We start from the raw sequence: 21,835 nt of genomic DNA on the forward strand, positions 1-21,835 counted from the left end.
TGCAGGAAGGCAGGTGTCCCTAGCCCATCTGTGCTGGTCCAGCTCCTGCAGTGCAATGCACTGCCATCAGCTTCCTGCTGCCATGTGCCCTCAGCTCTCCAGGGCTCCTCCAGAGCCAGTGCTGGCTTCCCATTTCACTCCTAATTCCAGGAAAAACATGAAGGTTAGGCTCGGTGGAGAGCTTACAGCATGCCAGGAATGTGCTGCTTGGCTCTGCCTTCCCCTGCCTCGTGCAGCAGCAGGAGCTCCTGCCAGGCTGGGCCAGAGGGTCCATGGGCAGGCAAGGAACAGCAGGAAACCAGGAGAGCACTGAGATACTTCTTTATAATGAATTTCATCCCAGGTATAGTGGCTCCTTTGGCAGGGGAGGGCAGTGGAAGGTGTTGTTTCAGGGGTTATAGGCACTGTCCAGTTTTCAAAGTTGAGGTTTTTTTATTTCTACTTGTAGGACCAGTTCTGTTTTACAGCAGCTCCCTCACTGTGTTCATCAGCTTTAAGTTCCCTGAGGGGCTGTGCTATGTGGTGTCCTGTCCCCTTCTCTTCCCCTCTCCCTTCCCCGGAGCGTGGGGCAGAGCCTGACAGGGAAGTGGAGATGGGAGGAGACAGCAGGCTGGTCCCAGTGCCAGCCTGGAGCTGGAGCCAGTGGTACAAACTGGGATGAGTTCACTTTCCTGTGGATTCATGGTAAAGGTGTGCAGAGCACCATCCAGGAAAGCATCTCTCATGAGACAGGAGTGAAAGAGGCAGGCTTTCCCTTTTCCCTGGCTGTTCTGTGACAGATAACCTGGCAAGGGAAGCCCATCCTTTATTTTAGAGCAGCCTTGTTAGATGGGGTGGGGGACACTCCCTGTCACCCACAGGATGTCCCCAGAGCCTCCTGGGATGTGGTTGGGGTTTGCTGTGTGTCACCTATGGGGAAGAGCGGGTACAGACGGTTTAAGTGAATTCACCTACAGACAGAGAAGAAGTTTCCAGTCAGAAACATTAAAATCTCAGAGCTCTTGGTTTCTAGCCCTGTTCAGCCTCTGTTTAGGAGAAAATTGATCAGCATCCTGCAACTAAAATGTTTTTTCTTTGCACTGTAGGTGCAGAATGCAAGTGATTTGCTGATCAAACCTTTGGAAAACTTTCGGAAGGAGCAGATAGGGTTCACCAAGGTAAGGCTTGTTTGTTTTCAGTGTAAACAGATTTGTTTTCTGTTACTGTCTTTGAATTCAGATTTTTCTCCTGTTGTTGTTAACAAGCAGTTGCTCTACTGCATTCTGACTTCAGGCACTCAGAAACTCTCTGTTCAATGCTGGCTTTCAGCTGCTGGCATGAGGGTTCGTGCTGTGACTTTTAGTCTAATTTTTCAATCTTAAGAGTCTCCAAAATCTTTTCCTGAATTCTTTGGGTTCTCTCCTGGCTTGATTCCAGCACTGCCTCTGTCCTGAGCCAGGAGTGCTTGTTTCAACCAGGAGATCCTCCTTGCTGCTTTGCCTCCTCTCCCCTTTGTTCAGTCAGTGCTATTGAGAAGAAAATACTTTCTGCAGAGAAGTGTGTGGTAGAGTGGGAGGGAGGGAGGAAGGGAAGGAGGGAAAAAGGGAAAGCAGGAGAAGCCAGCAGGCAGAACCTGATTATAGTCATAGGGCTTTTGTTATGAAATATTTACATAAAGCATCTAATGAGTCTTTCAGATGGACCAAACTTTTAAAGAAACAAGCTATAAAAAGCAAATTCTGCACATGTGGAGCACAAAAGATCATTTTTCCCTTGTCTGCTATCAAGAAATCCAGGTTCCATGTTACTCAGTGGCAGCTTAAAATGGGGCTGGCTCTGACCCAGCTCTGAAATGGAGATGTTTTGGAGAACACTTGAGGCTTGGATTCAGCCCAGCCCATCTGGAGGCTTTGACGTTTAATAAATACAGGGTTAGAGAAGAGATACTCGATGGCCTCCTGCCCTTTGCCATGCCCTGAGGGCTGGTGTGTGGAGCCCTCTGAAGAGCTGCAGCCACGAGCATGGCACAGGGGCTGCCCATGGCCCCTGCTCTCATATCCTTCATGCTATTTTTATCCCAGAGAGCCCTTAAGGTGTGTAAGGGCCACTTTGCCCACAACCCTGAGAGCCGAGCTGCCTGCACCCACAGGCCTGGGCCCATGTCCTGCTCCCTTCCCTGATGGCAGGCACGGGTCTCAGCAGGGCTGGTGCCACAGCCCAGCACTGACACGGATTCACCTGGCAGCCTGCAGCCCTTCCTCAGTCCCTGTGGATGGGCAGGGTGCTCCAGGTGGAAGCACAGGTTGGTGACAGTGGCAGGACACTGCTCAGAGCAGCTGGAAAGGTGGCAGAGGACAGGGGGTTTTGGAGGTGGCGCAGCCATTGTAGTTTGGTTTGGGGTTTTGTTTCTTGTGAACATGAGCTGCAGAGGTGCCAGGGCACTGTGGGGGGAAGAGGGCTGTGCTGTGGCTCAGCACACGTGCTCCATGCAGGAGCTCACAGGACAGTACCCTGCACCGTGCCAGGATCCAGCTGTGCCCACGCTGGCAGGGATGCACAGGGAGGTGCCACTGTCCCCAGTGCCACCCCAAAGCCTTGAGAGTTTGGGAATGAGCCCCAGCCACTCCAGGCCTTGTCCTCAGCTCTGATGCTTCCCTGACAGCAGCCTCTGCCACACTGCACCCTCAGGTGTCACCTTGGGCACAGAGCCTGCCTCCACCTGCCAGCCTGCAGAGCATCTCCAGGCCATCCCCAGCTGGCAGCAGGAGGGGTGAAGGACAAATGAGGCTCCTCACAGCCGTGCTCTGTCAGTGTGGGCTCCTCCCATCACTGCTGGGCCTGGGAGGACCCTTTCTGATCTGCACCAGGGGCAGAAGCTCAGGCTGGGCTGTGGACCAGCCTGGAGACATGACACAGGGAATTTGTGCCCTCTGCTTAGTTTCCATATTTTGGCAGCATCGCCTTCTGTGAGATGTTTTCTGTTCCCTTTGCGAGCTGCTGGAGCCAAATAGGAAGAGCCCTTGAATCGGGGCTTTGTGATGCCTCTGGCTGGAGCACAGCCAGTCTGACCAGCACATCTGAGTCTGCATTCAGCCGCCCTCCCGGAGGAGTGGAGTCTCCTCGGGAGGGTGTGCTCCCGCTCGGGGCAGCCCCGGCTGTCCCCGGGACCCCCTGCAGCCACTCCCTCCCGCCACAGCCCCACGGGTCACTGCTTCTCCTGTCACTTGCTGTCAGAGTGAGTGACTTGCCACATCACAGATAAAAGGGAGGATCTGGGACCCCCTGAGCTGACCCATTTCCAGCTCTCATGGCAGGGGGTGAGTGTGGGAAGAGCTGGTGCCTATGGAGGCTCCATCCCTCCCTGTCCATAGCCCTGGGGCTCAGCTCCACCCTGTGGGGCTGGGACCCTTGGGGAAGAGCCTGGTCACACTTACTGAGCTGAGGAGGATTTGAATAGAAAAGTTTAATTCCAGTTTCACTTGGAAGGAGACAGCTTTTTTTTTAAAAGACACAAAGCAAACAAAAAAAAATCAGAGGGAAAAGCTTGTTGGGATGTACTGTAAGGGCAAGAGGAATGCTGAATAGCTGCAGTGTTTGTCAAAATTTCTTCCATAGGAGATAAAATATTCCTAAAAGGTCTTAGTAAATTCTGTTATTAATTTCATTAATTATAATTTTAAAAGAAATGGAGGTTAATAACTTCTACTTGCCTTCATCTCTGGGGGAGCACAGCCTAAGAGGCATTTGAGAGAAAGCAGTGGGTGAGGGAAAAACACCAGGATGAACTGAGTGTGCTTTGATAGAACTGCTCTCTCCACACCCCTCGACTTTTTAGAAATCTGTTTTTGAATTAACTGCTGATTGATGCCTTGTAAAAATGAGCTGTGATAATCCTGCATGCACTGCTCTTGAACCCAGACCCCTCAGGTGTGCATGGAGGTGGGGGCTCCCAGCAGGAAAAGTGTCTTTGATTCCTTATGGAGAGGAGAAATGGCCCATGAGCTGGGCTTCTCACTTGCCACTCACTCCACCTCCCCAAAAACGGGAATTTCAGAGTATCCTAATTAGCAATTAATGGTTAAGGGGGAGTTTTGGCAAGTCTGTTTGCCCTTTTCCCCCTGATGAGCTGGATCCAAAGCTGCCAAGGGGCTCCAGTGTCACCCAGTGCTAGTGGCAGTCGGGGTGTGGGCAGGACCTGGCACACACAGAGCAGCCAGAGCTGCTGCTGCTGCATCACCTGCCTCAGCAGGCAGCCAGTGCTGTGCCCCTGCCACTCCTGGGCACAGCAGTGCCTGTCAGAGCTGCCAGCACAGGGTGTTTCAGAGCACCCTCCTGCCTGCACTCGTTGGGATCTTCTCCCTTGTCCCGGTGAGCAATAAACGGAAGGTGGGTGGTGGCTCTTGGACTTGGCAAAGCTTCATGGAAACGTGGTGCTGCCCTTTGCTGAATATTCATGAGGAACTAATTTGTGCTCATGTTTCCAGATTGTGCTTCAGTCTGGGTGGTTTTTTTGTGTTGGTTTTTTTTTTTTGTCTTGGCTTGCTCTGGTCAGCAGCCAACTCAGAAGGATTTGTAGGTCATCCTTCTGCTGTTCAGTTATATGCTAATTAGCCAGAGTGGGAATGATTGGAAAGCTCCCTCTTAGTGGCCGAAAATGCCACGCTGCACTGTGGTCCTGTCACACATGGGTCCATCTTGGACATCATTCCCAGTCCCTTCAATGCCCAGAAACAGCTCAGTGCTCTGTGTCCCCAGTGTGCCCCTGCCTGCCTTGGGTGCTGCCAGAGGAGGAGGCACTCCCCAAAGGAGTTCATGTCTGGCTTCCCAGCTCCTGCTGCAGAAGGAGCTCCACTGCTCTCCCAGGCTCTTCCTTTCTCTTCACCAGTCTTTCCTTGAGCAGAGGTGACCCCTCTTCCTCAGAACCCACCATGTCCTCCCACAGTGAGCTGCCCACAAGCTGGTGACAAAGCTGCTGCCCGCTGGTTTGTGGTGTCCCTGTGGCTGCAGGCTGTGGCCTCCTGTGGCCACGTGCCTGGGCACCACAGCCTCCCACAGCAATGTCACCTCTCCTGGGGACAAGCCAGGAGCCTCATGCTCCCAGGCTGCTGCATCCAGAGGCACATTCCCCTGCCCATCCCATCCTGCTCCCTGCCCATGGGCTCTGCCATGCCTGCCCATGGTGGGACCAGGCTCTGGTGGTTCCCTTGCCCTGTGCTTCCCACAGCTCCTGGCATAGTTGAGCAGCCTCCCAGATGGAGAGGAGGAGAGGTTGGCCCCAGCTCTGGCCTGCAGTGTGGCTGTCTTCCCTGGTGGCCTCTCCACAGGGTGGGGACAGCTGAATCACCCTCTGAATGCTGCTTGCTGGTGGTGAGGGGTAGGAGAGAACTCCTGGAGTGGGCTCCAGCCCCGTTGCTGCTGCTCACCCACAGCTCTGCTGAGGAGCAGGGATGGCACCCTCCCTGTGCTGCCACCACCACCTCTGCACGCCACCCTGCTGCAGACAGTGGAGCTCTTGGTTGGGTTTGCAGCTAGCTTTCTATGGCAGCACCTGCTTTTCTCTCAGGACCTGCTGCTGGCACAGCCATCTCCTCTGAGACGTGAGGAGGTGGCCACAGGAGCACTGTGCCTGCAGCCCCACAGCTCTGCTTCCCTGCTTTGTGGCCTTGGAGGCTCCTCACTAAGGAAATAGAAACAAGGCTGTATTAGAGAGGGCATTAATGGCACAGACAGCCCAGGAGTTTGACCTTACAGACACGGGAACTGCTGCTCCACAAACGCTTTCGCTGCTCTGGCTTTGGGTTTGCTGCTCAGGGCCTTAGTCACGAGGGTGGTGGTTTATTTTGGTCGTCCTTCCTGGCTCAGCCCCGTAGTTCCTGCACTGCTTAAATTAGGATTCACCCTAGGAAGACTCTCTGTTCCTCTGGATTTGATGTAGATCTCTCTGTGTGAGGCTGCTAACACGGAGTCACAGTACCTGATATTGCAGGGGGAGATTCCAGAGGATGCACTTCCCTTCAGGTGTCCTGTAATTCCAGGGTCTGCACGGCAGGATATGTAATTGCTGAGGTGAAAAGGTTTGCTGGGCTAAGCCTGCCCTGCTCCAGACACTCACACATAAGCAGGGGTTGGTGCCACTTCCCCATGGTAATTGTGCTTTCACTACAGCCATGTGGGGACTCTCATGGGGAGAGAATCCTCTTCCCTGGAAGGCAGCTGGCAGGAAGGCTTGTTACTATTATTGGTATTATTGGGAGCCACCTGTGCTGAGCCCAGGGGTTTTGGGAGCCCCCAGGCATCCTGCTGCAGGGCATCCTGACAGACAGATGAAATAGGCTGTGCAACTGGAACGGGGAAGCAAAACTTCAGGCAGGGGAAGCTGTGGTCACTGCAGAATTCATGAGGAAAGTTCCTAACACCCAGCAGTCTGGCAGAGCCCATCTGCTCTGGCTTGTGGTGACACTGGTGTATGCTTGCTTATCCATGCATTTCTGAGTGGGGGCAAGAGAACAGGATGTCAGGGCTTTCAGGAGATTGATGTTGAAAGATGCCAGTAATTCCCCAGGAAGCTGGAACTGCTTTCCACTTTCTTGAGCTTTCAAAAGCCAGACAGAAGATCTGGGCATCCCATACATACCTGCAATGTGTGTACACCAGCTCTCAACTGCTTGGACCTGGCACTGAGGCTGCTGCCAGGCTGGAATTTCCTGATTTCAGTAATTTAGTTGGCTCCCAGGAATCCCTGATATGTCAGATACCATCTGAAGTGGGTATTTGTCAACCTGGCCCCTACTCTGGTTGCTTTGTGATTGCCAATGTCACAGTCAGTGCATGCAGGAGCCAACAGCCTGCTGCTCAGTTCTGCTGCTCCCTGCCTGCTCTCAGGGGTTCCTTCTTGAGTGTCTCTGTTTGCTGCTTTTGCTCATTTGTGCTCTCTTTGCAGCACTGCTGAGGCAGATGAGGATTTCCTGCCTGCCTGTCAACCTGCCAGGCTTCTTTCCTTCTGGTACTCTCAGAAACAAATTATAAACTCTTTAGAACAGAAAGTTGCCAAAATCTAATGAACCTTTTCTTGACCTTGCTGTGTCTGTGACATTGCAGTTGTTTCTGGGCTGCGTGAACAGCATGTCAGGAGATGGTGAACAGGTTTTTGATGTATGAGCACATCTTCAGTTTACTGGATACTGAAGAGATTGATGGGGGTTTTGCCATGATGTTGGCTTGAAAAAATACTTCTTGTGCCACAGAGTATTGCTAGACTGGGTCTTGAGGTGTAATTGCATCCAAGGTAGGCAAAGGGCTGTGAAAGCAGATTAAATGAAAGTGACCTTCTGTTCTCTGGCTGGGTTGACCAACATTTTTCCATGGGAATACAGAATTGCACAAAGAATCTTGGTGTTGATGCATGTTCTTATCTGGAAAATGCCAGTAACTGGTTCTGCTTCAATCTCTTGCATCAACAGGAAAGAAAGAAAAAGTTTGAGAAGGATGGTGAGAAGTTTTACTCTATGCTGGATCGCCACTTGCATTTGTCTTCCAAAAAGAAGGAATCTCAGTTACAGGAGGTGTGTATGGAATTTTTCTCAAAGTTAAGTCCAGAAGCAACAGCACCAGCTGCTCTAGGTCTTAAAAAAGGAGAGGAGTCATCCGTTAAAGTAACCATTTAAAATTGATAATCAATTAAATCTACCCAAAGCCTGGATTGTCTGTGAGACTGGGGAAATCAAGCTCGTAGTTCTCCTGTGCTGTTGGATACTGGCTTCAGACACTGTCATTGCTTGTTGTCACCTTGATGGTGAAGGGCAGTGACCAGTGGCACTGGCACAGCTGGGACTGGCCACCCTTTCACCTGGGGAAGTGCTCTGGCTGAAAGGTAGCCAGTTATTATTCCTTTTGCTGGCCTGGTGTCCTGCCTTGCTGCTGGTGCTTTTGGGTGGCTGTGGGGGCAGGCAGAGGAGGGGGTTCCTTCCAGCTGCTGCTGCTGCAGGCATGTTGCAGCAAGCAAGGAAAGCCAGCTGTTCCAGCCCCCACCAGAGCAGCTGGACATGGTCAGATCTGTCAGACCAGTTGTCAGATCAACCTAGGAGCATCTCTGCAAAGCACACTGTGTGTGAGCTCTGGGAGCATTGTGTGCTCCTGCCACTGCTGCAGCTGCACAGCTGCTGGTTCTGGGACACAGATGGAGTCAGGCAAGAGGGTGGTGATGGTGGCCTTGTCAGGAGAAGAGGTTTGTGCTAAAGTAATAAAAGAGCTTTGGGAAAGCCTTTTCCTTGCAGAGTGAGAAGAGGTTTTGGATCCTTGAATGAAAGGGAGCCAGAAATGGGCAGACTTAAAATAATATCCAGTGTTCCAGCTCACAGCTGGGCTGGACACCAGGCAGGTTTTCAGTGAGGACAGAACTATGTGTGGGCTGGTGGACAAAAGTGAGTCAAATATTTTCACACTACATGTGATGTATTTTCTTTTTCCACCTTTCCCTCTTTCTTCTAGGCCGACCTTCAGGTGGACAAAGAGAGACACAATTTCTTTGAGTCCTCCCTTGAGTATGTGTACCAGATCCAGGAAGTACAAGAAAGCAAGAAATTCAGTATTGTGGAGCCGGTAGGAGCTTCCTTTTCTCTCAGTCTCTTTGGTTGATGCTCAGATGTGCTGGCAAGGGATGAGTTACCAGGTTGGATTAGGTCCTGTGGGGCAGGAGCAAGGTGAAGCCCCAGCCCTGTTTCTTCTGGCTGCCTGTGGATCCTGAGGAACAGGTTGAACACTGTACAGAGCTACAGGTCTTGTTATGACTTATCTTGATCCCCCTGGGTTTGGTGAGTGCTGTCTGTCTGCAGAGGACAGAGGTGTTGCCTGCCCTGCTCACCTGTCCCAGCCTGGCCTGCAGGCTCCCAGACTGGCTGAGTGCAGGGACCCTGCCCTGGGTGGTGGCTCTGCCTCAGTGCCAGCTGCAGTGGAGTGTGGGATCCTGTGGATCTTGTGGTTATCTCTGCAGTTCTGCTCTGGGTCTCCCTGCAGGGTCTTTCATTCTGGGTGTCCAGTGCCAGCTGCAGTGGAGTGTGGATGATCTTGTGGTTGATCTCTGCAGTTCTGCTCTGGGTCTCCCTGCAGGGTCTTTCATTCTGGGTGTTTTATTTTTACAGATGTGTGGGTGGTAGCTTGGGCTTTAGGGACACTGTGGTGGATAAGGCATACTAAGGCTGGCATTCCAAAGTTGTGAGGAAAAAATAATTTCATTTATAATTCCTGAAACCCCACATTCTCCATCTTTCCTTCCATTACCAACACAGAAGTTCAGTGTGTCCCTTCCCTCCATTGCAGGTGCTGGCATTTCTTCACAGCCTCTTCACTTACAACAACCTGACAGTGGAGCTGACTCAGGATTTCCTCCCATACAAGCAGCAGCTCCAGCTCAGCCTGCAGAACGTGAGTCCCTGCCCAGCTGAAGGACTTTTCTGTGTGACTTCTGTTCTCATTTGTATTTACACACCTCTGATGGCAAGGTCTTTCCACCCAAGCAGTCTGGCCATGTTTGCATTGTTGCAGATACAGTTATTTCCTTCTCAGCTGACATGGGTTTTCCCCTCTCCTGCATGGGACAGTTCACAGGTCTATGAAATTGTTTTCTCTGGAAGGGGCTACTGCAGTTGCATCATTTAACCTGGTGCATAAAAAAGCCTGAGATTTTCTTTCAGTTTCACGAGATTGAAATTGTACTCTAAGGCCTCTAACCTTGGTGTTAATGGTACTGGCTTCCTGCAGGCTTGCTAGGTGCTTTGGTGAGCTCCTCTGCTGGCCAAGTGTGCTCATGGGGTAGAATATCTGAGTCCTGTTTTCTTTATCTTCAGTCTTTCCTGACTGGCCTTCCTTTCTGTGAAACAGCCATAAATCTGAGCCAGATGGTTTTGCTGCTGGCTCATTAATTGGTCCAAGTAGTATTCCATCAAAATGCCTGGATTTTGTACCCCTGTTGATGTGACTCTTTCATGCTAGCATACTCCTTTGGAAATCAACACCTCTGGGAGGAGAATACACCTGTTACCCAAGCAATGGTGTGAACAGGAGCTCAGGTGCTGCCTCTGCTCCAGCCAGCCTTGAAATGTGCTGAAGTTCCTTAATTAAGGGAACAAGTGGCCTCCCAGCTGTGGCACTCCAGCACCATCTCTGCACATGTTGTGTCTCTTCAATCATCCCTTAGAGCTCAGTGGTTCTTATAGCCAGTTTCCATGTGGATTTGTGGTTTCCATGTTTTGTACCTTGGGAATAGATTCATTTCTGCTACAGCACCTCAGATTTATCTAGGAATAAATAACCTGCAGCTCACTTTTTGCTCATGTTCAAGTATGCTGCTGTTTGTTTTCTGTTCCCAGACGAGGAATCACTTTTCCAGCACGCGGGAGGAGCTGGAAGATCTGAAGAAGAGGATGAAGGAAGCACCCCTAACCTGCAAGCTGCCTGGGCAGCCGACCATTGAGGGCTACCTGTACACTCAGGAGAAATGTAATGGCTTTGGGATGCAGCTGTGGGCTGTACTCAGCCCTGCTCACTGGGTGTCACTGCTGCCAGGCACAGCATGCCCAGGGTGTCACCTTCTGCCAGTTCCTGAGGTGCCCAGGGTGTCACTGCCTGCCGTGCCTGGGGAAGCACTGGCAGCCTCAGCTGGCAGCGCCGGCAGCAGTGGCACAGAGCTCTGTCCAAGTGACATACGTGTGACAGCACAGGGCAATTAGCTCCAGTGAGATGGGATTTATGAGTCCAGAGCCTGGAGCTCTGGCAGGCTCTGCCTTGGCTGTGTTTTACCAGGATGAATCTGGTGTCCTGCCCAGCCTCCCTCTGGCAGCCTGTGTGAGCAGCTGAGCACAGCCACGGTGGAACCAGTGCTGAGTTAAGCTGCTGAGAGCAAAACTTGTAATTCTGAGCAGAATAAAATCAGACCAAATACAGCCTTTCCCAAAACCTGGCTGCAGCTCTCCATGGCCATGAAGCAGGAATACTCAGAGGACATAAGTCTGTGCAAAACTCTGACCTCTGAGGCTACAGACAACTTTGTAAGCATTCATTCTTAATTCTGTATAGAAATCTATTTATACATATATTTGTATGTCTGTTTATCTTGCTTTTAAAAGAAAGCACACTCAGTAATTTTAGATCCTAAATGTGGCATGTTCCTGCAGGCCAGTGGCTATTTTCTATCTCTATTTATGCTTCCCTATAAATCTAGTATGAAAAGTTGCTCTTCCTGACAGCTGCAACTTAAAAACAAATTACAGAAAAAATACCAGTTGAATCATTTCCTATAAAGGAGTTCAGGTAAGAAAACAGAGGAAAGTGACTATGAATCTGGAAATAGGAACTTGAGAGTATTTTAAAGCTGCTGCTGTCTTCATTATTGAGTTTTCACCCACAGGAAAAAGTAGTGGGGTTTGTGAAACAGACATTCAGGACATGTGGGATCCTGTCAGTGTAGGTCTTGGCTGAGTTGGCCAAACCAGCCTGGCTTGTGGTCAGAGTCCCACAAACGCCCTTTCACCAGCTGTGAGCTGGGAGGTGCTGGAGGCAGCAGCTGCCCTGTGCTCCTCTTCTCCTCCCCTCCTCCTGTTTCTCCTCTCCTCCTGCTTCTCTCTTCATCTCCTCCCCTTTCTCTCTTCCTCCTCCTCTCCTCTTCTCCTCCTGACTCTTGCCCATGGAGACACCTGCAAGGGAGATGTCCCCTGGGCTGTCAGTGTCCATCCCCAGAGAAGGGAGGACATGTGGGCAGCACTGACCCTGCCCAGCTACAGCCCTGTCCCTGATTCCAGCCTCTCCTGTGTTCTGCAGGGGCACTGGGCATCTCCTGGGTGAAGTATTACTGCCAGTATGAAAAAGAGGCCAAAACCTTACGGATGACACCCATAGACCAGAAGCCTGGAGCTAAGCAGGTGAGGTGATGTCTGCAAACATTGGCCCAACCACTGGGCCCACCCATGTATGGCCTCCCTTCCCATGACAGCTGAGCCTGCAGGTGCCACAGAGCAGAGGGGTGGCTCTGTCCCCTCCCTGCCTGCACAGGGCAGTTTGGTGTCACTTGGAAGAGGCACCCCCGTGAGGAGAGGTCTCACTCCACTGTGTCCCTGGGAGCCCAGGCCCTGCAGGGTTTGGCAGCAGACGTGGGTCGTGTGACATGAGAGATACCAGACAATGCTGGCCTGTGAGTTCAGTCTGGGGTGAAACTTGTGCTTCTCTGGACCAGCTGATGTTGATCCTTCCCCTTGCACAGGGGCTGGAAGCCACAAGAACTGTGGCAGCCACTGAAGTGCCTGAATGACTCAAGTTACTACAGCAGTTACTGCTTCCAAATGCAGCATTTCCTCACTGTGTGCTCACAGCACTGGTTTGTGGCTTGATTTCTGCTCTCAGCACTGGTTCTGTGGGACTGGGACAGTGTGGGGAGAGGAGAGGTTAACAGTGCAGCTCCAAACTGCACCAAGGCAGCAATCTGGGTAACTACTTCTCTCACAGAGTGCTTTGGTTTACCAAAGTCTGGGAGTTCCCTCAGTCCCTCCTCGTGACAGGGGAGGGGTGGGAGGATGGAGCTGAGCCAGTGCCTCCAGCTGAGTCCCCCGCCCTCCTCTGCCATGGAGCGGGTCCCCGGGGCCTTCCCAGCCAGGCCTGTGTGCTCCAGTGTGTGAGCTCATGCTCAGCTTTTGGCAGGGCTCTGCACACTGCAGCAGGAAAATAAAATAGATGTTTTGCAACCCCTTGGCAGAGAGCTGGGCAAAAAAATATACAAACTATTGTATGGAGAGATTTGTTGTCATTTATGCCATAAGCATGTGTAGTAAGGCCCATTACTGCAGGTAGGGGCTCAGAAAGCTTAATGCCTTTCCCAAACACTGGCAGTCTGGTAGCCTGCACCATCAGGTCACAGCTGGCCACAAACCCACAATCAAATTACGAATTGACTCTGCTGTGGAGTGCAGGGGCACAAACACCCAGGGCCAGAGCTGAGCCTCTCCAGAGCGTGCCTGCTCTGTCTGGGGTGAGGAGATGTACCTCCCTTTGCCACACAGTGTTTGTGTAAAGCCCTTTGGTTCATTGCTGCTGTGGGTAGCTGGTAGTGATGATCAGTCCTGGTAAAAATTAGAACCCAGGTGTGTCAGAGCACGGGTGAGCGTGGTCCTGGCCTCAGAGACAGGGAGTGCCTCTCTGGCTTGTTTGGAGCAGTGTTCCAGCAGTGTAGGGGCAGTGCTGCTGTGTGGGGCAGTGCTGTTGATCCAGAACATTCTCTGGCTGAGAGCAAGCCTGGAACTGAGAGCCTCTGGTGTCTGTGATGATGGTGGGAGGCCCACCTGTGCTCCTGGTACCAGTGCCATCGGAGTGCCAGGACAGGCACCATGGGCACTGATGGGCTGGGCTGAGGGGCCTGAGGAGCCCAAACTCCCATGTTTCTGTCATCTCATCTTGGCTTTTATATTCTCTCCAAGGGCACCTTGGACCTGACCCTGAAATCCTGCGTGAGGAGAAAGACTGACTCCATAGACAAAAGGTTTTGTTTTGACATTGAAACAAATGAAAGGTGAGAGGCTTCGTGTCTGGCAGCCCCAAACCCCACGGGCCTGCAGCAAATCCCTCTTTGCTGTCTATTAAAAACAACTTTTCTTCCTTTCCCTGCCTGTCGCTGGGGCAATTCCGCGCAGGTCCGGGACCATCACGCTGCAGGCGCTGTCAGAAGCCAACCGAAGGCTGTGGATGGAGGCCATGGACGGGAAGGAGCCGGTGAGTGTTGCTGGAGCCGTGCCCAGCTGGAATGCGCTGCCGAGCAGTGTCCTCTGCCGGCGGCTGCTGCTCAGGATCAGTGCTGCACGATCCCCATGGGCTCCCTGCCCTTCCCTCAGCTCACGGTGGGGGTTTTGGGTCCCCCCCGAAATCTCGGGATGTTCCCTGCTGTGCCAGACCCCGGCCTTTCCGGGGCTGGTTCGCTCCTGCTCCTCACTGCCTGCTGGAGATGATGTTGGTCTGTCCCTGCTTTTAGCCACCTTTCCAAAGGTGTCACTGCCCACTCTGCACCCATGTTCTCCCACCTTTCTGTGCTTACTGGTGTTCCCTTCCTTCAGTCTGAGCAGAGCTCAGTGCCCTGTGGTTTGCCTACAGAACACAGAATTTTTCTTACAATAGGTGCCCCACTGAAAAATAGCAGAAACTCCTTGATTGTGCAGATAATGAGTTCTTGCCTAATTATAAAATGAGATTTTTTTTTTGTCTTTTTGGCTGTGATTGCCTTTGGGTAATCTGGGGGTGATTTATGGCATGTTGCATTTTCTTTTATTAATAAATACCAAATCATGCTGATGATGTTTTTGCTTCTCCCTCCCCCATTCCCACCCTTTTTTCAGATTTATCACAGTCCCATCACGAAGCAGGAAGAAAGTGAGTCACTTCTGTTGCTGTTCTTTGGGCTCTCACAGCCTCGAGGCCAGGCAGGATTTTCCTTGCAGATACACTCATCCTCAAATCCTGCTGAGTAGCACTGTCCCCACTCTGTGACAGCAGTGTCACTTCTGTTCTTGCACCACAGTGCCTGGCACTGAGCCCAGAGGAGAACGAGTTGCCCAGAACTGCAGTGAGCGGTTTTTATTTAGCCAGGAGCAGTGGGATGTGAGGTTCATTTTGCACCTCCAAACCCCAGGGAGAGATTCTGAGGATGTGTCCCTTAACAAAGGTTGTGATAGGGCAGTAGAGGTGGCATTGAGTTCCCTGGATCTCCCACCCACCACCATGTCCCATGTCCCCCCTCTCAGCAGTGGGGTGTACCCTGCAGAGCTCTGGAACCCTTCTGGGGGCTCTGTTAGCTCTGAAACCTGCATTCTGTCCCAGAGCTCCCTTCAGCAGCACTGTACTGTAACTAGCTGGCTGTAACGAGCACGGGGGGAGCATTCCCAGAGGCATGAGCACAAACCTGCTGTGTGGCCATGTTCACATTGCTGGGAGGAATGTGAATTAGGGTTCCACTGAATAAACATTCTCTATTTGTCATAGATTAAAGCTGGTAAGAATTCCAGTGGTATCATAGCCCTCAGTATCAAGCACCAGGTGGGTCTGTGCTTACTCCTGGGGCAGAGCTAAGAGACATCTGAGCTTGATGTTGCTGTTGCTCAGAGCAGACAGAATCAGTATAAACAACCTGCTGAAAATGCAGGGATCCCATAGGATTCCCCAGCTCAGTGGAGGAAGCCCTGTGCTCAGTTTTCCTCAGCACATCAAGCTGGATTGGTTTTGCTTTTTAATCCTAGTGATGTAGATAAGAAATTACACAGTCCCATGATGAGGAATAGCTTTAATTGCAGATTTTGCTCTGGAAATTATTATTTAAGTCTTCATCAGACACAATCCAAATAATTTATACTATTATTGTTATTAAATACCTTATTATTAAAGACAGGGAGGGGGTAGGGAGCAGTGCTGCAACTCAAGATAAATTTGAGGGAAAATGGGAGAACATGTGGAGCTAATAACTCCTTGTCAGGGTGTCCAGGACGCCGGTGTTTCCTGAGGGGATGTGGGTGCAGGTGTGAACACTGTGTGCTGGGGCACTGTGGCTCTGGGTGCTGAGAAAGGCTGGGCTGGGGCTGGGGTGGGGCTGGGGGTCCCAGGGGTCTCCAGGAGTGCTCAGGCAGCTAACACAGCTTCCTTGTCCACAACAGTGGAGCTGAACGAGGTGGGCTTCAAGTTTGTTCGGAAGTGCATCAATGCAGTGGAGACCAAAGGTGAGGAGCTCTCCCAGCCTGGCCGTGCTTCCCGTGGCCTCGAGTGACACTGTGGCTCCTGCAGTACAGGGTTAGCCACTTTTTCAGCTTTTGGCTGAGGAAGGTCTGTTCTTCAGGAGCAGAAATCCCACCTGCTTTGGAATGTTGTACCAAGTCAGTTGGGGTTGAACTTCCACCTTTATGTTGTTTTCACTTGTGTTATTCTCAGTTTTGGCCCTGAGCACACACAGTGTTGGGCAGGAGAAGAGCTCTGGCAGCAGGGGGGGCTACAGGCTGCTTCAGCTCCAGTCTGTGAAGCAGCAGAAACAGGTGGAAGGGTGGCAGCTCATCCTCTGGCCTGTCACATACCATCCAGTACCAGTGAACATCACCAGTGTGGGATGGGGGTCTGGATTAATCTCCAGATTTGGGGTTGAGGCTGTTGGGGCTGTGGCAGCCAAGGCCCACTGGAGTGCAGAGCAGTGGGGGCACAAAGATCTTGCTGGCAGAGCTAGAAGAGAGATTGATTCTGCCTGTCCCAGCACTGGCCAGTGTTTCAGATTCGACTTCAATGTCTTCTGTGGGGGTTGGAGCAAATCCATGATAAAGCAGCACCCCACAGAAATGGGGTGTGTGGGCTGGTGTGTCCCACAGCTGTGCTCACCTGGCCGTGACATGGTGACCACAGTGGTGCTGGTGGCCTCGGCTGCAGGGGTGAGCAGAACCCCTGCCTGCAGAGCCCAGGGAGTGGGACAGGGTTTGGGGTATGGGACGGAACCCGGGTAGTGGGACAAGAGCCGGGATATGGGACAGAACCCGGGGTGTGGGACAGATCCTGGGGTGTGAGACAGAACCCTGGTAGTGGGACAAGACCCAGGATATGGGACAGAACCCGGGGCATGGGACAGAGCCCAGCAACAGGAGAACATTTCCACTAGATGGGGCTTGTGGACCACCAGCGGGAAACCTCGGCTGACGCTCTTGGCTTTGTCCTCCTAGGAATCACCACGGAGGGCGTGTACCGGACTGTTGGCAGCAATATCCAGGTGCAGAAGTTACTGAATGCCTTTTTTGGTAAGAATTGATTATTCTGTGCCATTGCACTGTCGTGTTCTTGAATTGTTTGTGAGGGGCAGAGAGGATTGGGTTCCACAGTGAGAAATGTCCAGCATGGGTTTTGGTCCCTGTTACCCCTCTGAGGCTCATTTTCCCCTTCTTTCCTGGGATGACCCAATGAGCTGGAATGGGAGGGTGCCCTTTGCAGGCAGCCCTCCAGCCCAGTGTAAGGCTTTTGTCTGGAAGGATGGGGACACCTCGCTGTGTGCGGTGTGTACCATAAGGAGCCAATGTATGTTAAGAAGTCAGTGGATGCATTCCTGTTGTGAGCCTGCCTGTGGCTGGATCTGTCATACAAGCTTGGCAACTGAGGAAGTGTTTACAGTCCTGGCAGGCTGAGGGGCTCAGCAGCACTGCTTTGGGCCAGGACAGGCCATTCTGGCTGAGGCCATCGTACCCTCACCTCGTGGTCACCTGTCAGCCTCTCGGGGAACCTCTGGGCTTGATCCCCACCTACCAAGGCCAGACCTTTCTCCCCAGCCCTGCCTGGGGCTGGAGCACAGGGCAGGGATTGCATTCACCTCTCTGCCTGCGTGCCTCAGGCTCATGCCAGCTCAGACATCTGATATTAATGCAGCATTCTAAGGCTTTGGCTGCTTCCTATTGCTTTTACTCTGGATGTTGTTTATTAAAGTCTTGGTTTGTACTGGGTGTCTGGCTATGCCCAGCTCTCACAGAGCCATGACTTTGGGCATCTGCCCAGCTCTGCTGGCCTATGACTCATTGCTGAGCCTCAGGTTCCATTGCTGCTTGATTCTCACCCTCCCTGTGAGCAGCTCTGTGGTTTTCTCCTCTTGAGTCCCACCAGTGAGTGGCTTTTTATTTTGTTTATCTGCATGGGTCTGGCTAACCACTTGCCACCCCACTGCATATGAAAGCATAATGGAAAGTCCAGCACCACAGAAGTAACTGCTGCAGCAGGATTTCATCTTTAACCACTCAAAGGAGATAATTTATTATTTTTTTTTAGTCTCTAGTCCTATTTGTTTTCAAAAAGAAACCCTGCTGTTTATTTCTGTAGTCCAGCTTCCCCTCATCCTACAACTACATCCTTCACTTTGTGGTGCCACAGACATGATGTGGTTTGTCAGGGGGGGTAGGCAGGAGCAAATTGTCCTTCCATGCTGCTGGGCCTCCCCTGAGCTCGCTCCTCTCCGTGCAGCAGGAGGGAATGCTTCCAGAACAGCCTTCAGGGGAGTAGCTGCAAATGAGAGATTTGAGCTGGCATTCAGATTACTTTGGATGTCAGAAAGCTTGTCTTGGACCTGTTGAAATCTGTTGTTACTGCCAACCTTGGGAAAAAATAAACTGTAGAGAATATGCTCTCAGTGACTTCTCAGAACTGCTTTAATTTTACCTTGTGCTTCCCTCTTTGTCCTCATCAGCACCATTCCCCAGCCTCTCCAAAACCCTGACACTGGTGCTGTTTCTCTACCTTGCCCAGCCATGGAAATTAGGAGCTCTCTTTGTGTGCTGCTGTGGCTTTGTGTGTCTCGAGGGCAGACTGTTTATTAGCACCTCTAAATGAACTTTATTCTAAAACCTTTTCATTCTCCTTCCAGATCCAAAATGCCCTGGGGATGTGGATCTCCAGAGTGGGGACTGGGACATCAAGACCATTACCAGCTCACTGAAGTTCTATCTCAGGTAGCACTGCAGGTCACACCTGCCCCAAAGAGGCAGAGGGGACTGGGGCTGACCCAGATGAAAGGTGAAATGAGCTGCCAGATATTCACATCTGGCTGTTGAGAAAGGCAAAGTGACAAAGGCTTTGGGAAGAAGAATGATAAATATGGGTGCTGCAGAATCCCTCAATCCCATGGGGAGGGCTCTTTCACTGATATCGACTGCAGAGGGAGATGCCACTGGGACTTGGTGGCACTGAGGGATGAGTTTGCCTGTTGGTCCAAGATGGGTTACGAGTGGGTCACAATTGCCCTGCAGAGCTGAGTTTTCTTTCTGGTTGTTGCAGGAACCTGTCTGAACCTGTCATGACGTACAAGCTCCACAAAGAGCTGGTCCTGGCTGCCAGTAAGTCCCACAGCTTCCCACTGATGGTTCCTGGCCCTGCTCTCCCTAGCCAGGATCCATCAAAATCCCTTGGCAGAGCTCTGCCAGCCCACTCTGTGGTGTCCCTTGCTTCACCTGTAGAGAGAGCAGTGGCTCTCTTCTCCAAGTGCTTTTCTGTGCAGGGGATGTGGTGCTGGATGTTCCCTTCCCTCCTTTGCTCCTGCAGTGCCCTTCCCTCAGACAGGGTCTGTGGTCTCAGGGGGTCTGGAGAACCAGAGGATGTCACTCACTTGAAAGCAGCACAAGTCTGCCACAAGAATTGTTTCCCTCTAGTATTGATATATTTATTTTAAAACTTGTGAGGGAATGGGATGTGCTGCTGCCCCCCAGATAAGTAGGTGTTCCCTTTATGTTGTGAAATTTGTCCTGGGATGTTGAAAACAGTCCATGGAAGGCATTTCTCTGCTGTAGCTGTTGGGACTGAGTCGCAGTTGGGACTAACAGAGATCAGCCAAGAAGCTGCTCTGTGGCTGTCACCTCATTGTGGCCACTGCAGATAAGCTGGGACAGCTGTGAGCCAGTGCCCTGTGAGGGAGACAGGGATGCAGGGAGTTGGTCATCAACCTCAGCATTTGGAAATGTGTGGCATTAGAGCATCCCTCATCCCACTGTGCCTCCAGAAGTCACAGGGAGACTGGGAGGGTGCCCACTTTTTCTTCATGTGTCCCTCTGGAGAATGAATAACACCCATTTTTCTTGGAAAGGGAGATGTTCCACCTCTTGCTGAAGGTGATCAAGCCCAGGATTTATTAGTTTCAGAGCTGGTTAAAGCCATGATGGCTGGGTGTGGGCAGGACATTTACCCCTTTTCTGCCCTTCCTCAGAAACTTGCACCATTGAGCTTCCCAGCCACCAAACCCCACACTATTCTTTTCACACAGTGTATTTTATTGTTTCCTGATTATTTATTCTTCTAAGGGTGACCTCTTTGGGTCAGGGACTCAGGTTTTTTCCCTGCAGGATATTTTTAGGTGTTGTTCAGTGTCAGAGCTCTCTGGGCTCATAGACTCCCTGTGTGCTGCCCGGTGTGTGGAACAAGGATGCAAAGGGGAGGACCTGCCCATGCCCAGCCTCTTTTGGAGTGTGTCCTTGGGCTCCCTTTCAAGCTCTATTTCATTCTTTTTTCCACTTAATATTGTTTCTCACTATGTTCATCCTGTTGCTGTGACATCTCACTTCCCTTTGCTCCCTTTTGCTCCCATGCTGCACAGGGAACAGCTTCCCCAGGTTTCCTTTGGCTTTATATTTCTCTGGTGTATTTAGTTGGAAAGCATTGGGTATAAATTCTTCTTTGTGTTGCTGCTTTCCAGAGTCTGAGAACCTGGATTACAGGCTGGGAGCCATTCATGCACTGGTCTATAAACTGCCTGACAAGAACAGGGAGATGTTAGAGCTCCTCATCCAGCACCTTGTCAAGTAAGCAGATGTTTTCCTCTAAAAGCAAAGAAAGGGGAATAATGGAATCAGCATAAAAGCCTTTTTGGGAGTTTGGGTTTGCAAAATTTCACCCACTGTAGTCCCCTTGGGAATTTCCATGTGGATTGCACAAAGGGAGTGACTATCCTTGCTGCCCTCTGCATGGAGTGATGCTTCTCTTTCTGGTGGTTCCTTCCATCCTTTCAGATATGCACAGAGCAGGAAATTATTTAAAAATGAAAATACTTCTGAGAGCAGGAGCTGTAAATTGTCACCCCTCAGAAATTTATTGGAAACCACCATAGTGTGCTCCCTAAATTCAGTTCTCTTCCTTCAGAAGGAAAGAAAATTAAAGCCAGAAGTTGGTTATAGAGAAAAAGGATATAGGATTTAAATTATTCCTTTTGTGCATATGTTGTGCAGACAACTTTTGATTGCAGAGTTAAGGAGGAACTGGGAGTGAGAAGAGATCAAATAAAGATGCTGTCAGCACATTGCTCTCTCCAGCATCTGTCCAAGCCAAATGTGTGTGTCAGAGCTAGAGCCATGTTTGTCACTGCTGGAAAACAAATTCTGAAACACAATGAAGAAAACTGAATTACTGATTCTTAGTGTATCTTGGCTTTTGTTTCTTCGGGTTTTTTTTTATTGTTGTTGTTGTCTTTTTTTTTTTCCCTTGGAATAAGATCTGTTTGGAAAAAAAACAAACCAAACCAAACTCTGTTCCTCCTTCCCCTGCCCTCTGCAGCGTCTGTGAGCACAGCCGGGAGAATCTGATGTCACCGTCCAACATGGGGGTGATCTTCGGGCCCACCCTCATGCGAGCACAGGAGGACACCGTGGCAGCCATGATGAACATCAAGTTCCAAAACATCGTGGTCGAGATCCTGATAGAGCACTTTGGGAAGGTACGGGGCAGCCCGGAGCAGCCCCGGAGCAGCTCCGGCTGCTCCAGCCTGCTCCTGCTGACTGTTGCTGTGGCAACGCGGCAGCGCTCCGGCTCCTTCTGGAGTCTCCTTGGGCTGGCTTTATGTAACACTCTGCTCTGAAAGGCTTCAGGAGGAAGCAAAGAGTAGCAGGTGTGTGTTCCTCAATGTTGCTGTTGTCTGGTCCCAGAGGTAACAGTGAGTCTGGGCATTTTTGCCTTTTCTTTTTAAACAAGGGAAAGCTTTGTTGAAAAAAACCCTATTGTATGACTGCACATTACAGGGCTTCACTCTTTCCTTTTGCTAGACAGGAGCTAGGCCAGAGGAGAGTTGGTTTTAATGGGCACAGTCCAAGATGAGACACTGCACAACTGTTAAATCAGTGGAAAAAGCCTAGAGCAGACAAGTGTTGAATGGTTGATGAATTGTGGCTGCATTCAGACACAGACACAGGGGTGGTGTGGAGGCGGAATGGGAAGCCTGAGCGAGGTGCTCCCTGGACTGAGGGGGAGTCTGAGGGAGCTGCTGCCTGGGGTGGAGCTTTCAGAGGAGCTGAGGCTGATGCCCACGTCCCTGGGCCATGTTCTCACAGGACTGAGGGCTCTGGAGAGC

General features: G+C 51.2%; 1 protein-coding gene across 2 annotated transcripts in view; it reads left to right on the top strand.

The window, feature by feature from the left end:
* OPHN1 (oligophrenin 1) overlaps positions 1-21,835 on the top strand; it is a 48,553-nt gene that overhangs the window by 18,995 nt on the left and 7,723 nt on the right. For both annotated transcript variants that reach the window (XM_039722622.1, XM_039722623.1), the window contains exons 4-18: positions 1,086-1,157; positions 7,440-7,541; positions 8,467-8,577; positions 9,295-9,399; positions 10,344-10,473; positions 11,791-11,891; positions 13,437-13,528; positions 13,650-13,728; positions 14,346-14,379; positions 15,654-15,716; positions 16,695-16,769; positions 18,374-18,458; positions 18,784-18,842; positions 20,192-20,297; positions 21,046-21,205. In XM_039722622.1, the coding sequence (XP_039578556.1) occupies positions 1,086-1,157; positions 7,440-7,541; positions 8,467-8,577; positions 9,295-9,399; positions 10,344-10,473; positions 11,791-11,891; positions 13,437-13,528; positions 13,650-13,728; positions 14,346-14,379; positions 15,654-15,716; positions 16,695-16,769; positions 18,374-18,458; positions 18,784-18,842; positions 20,192-20,297; positions 21,046-21,205 (1,374 nt within the window). The remainder of the gene's footprint in view (positions 1-1,085; positions 1,158-7,439; positions 7,542-8,466; positions 8,578-9,294; positions 9,400-10,343; positions 10,474-11,790; positions 11,892-13,436; positions 13,529-13,649; positions 13,729-14,345; positions 14,380-15,653; positions 15,717-16,694; positions 16,770-18,373; positions 18,459-18,783; positions 18,843-20,191; positions 20,298-21,045; positions 21,206-21,835) is intronic.

The sequence above is a fragment of the Passer montanus genome, unplaced genomic scaffold (genome assembly GCF_014805655.1).
Source record: "Passer montanus isolate IOZ18808 unplaced genomic scaffold, ASM1480565v1 scaffold49, whole genome shotgun sequence".
Lineage (NCBI taxonomy): Eukaryota > Metazoa > Chordata > Aves > Passeriformes > Passeridae > Passer > Passer montanus.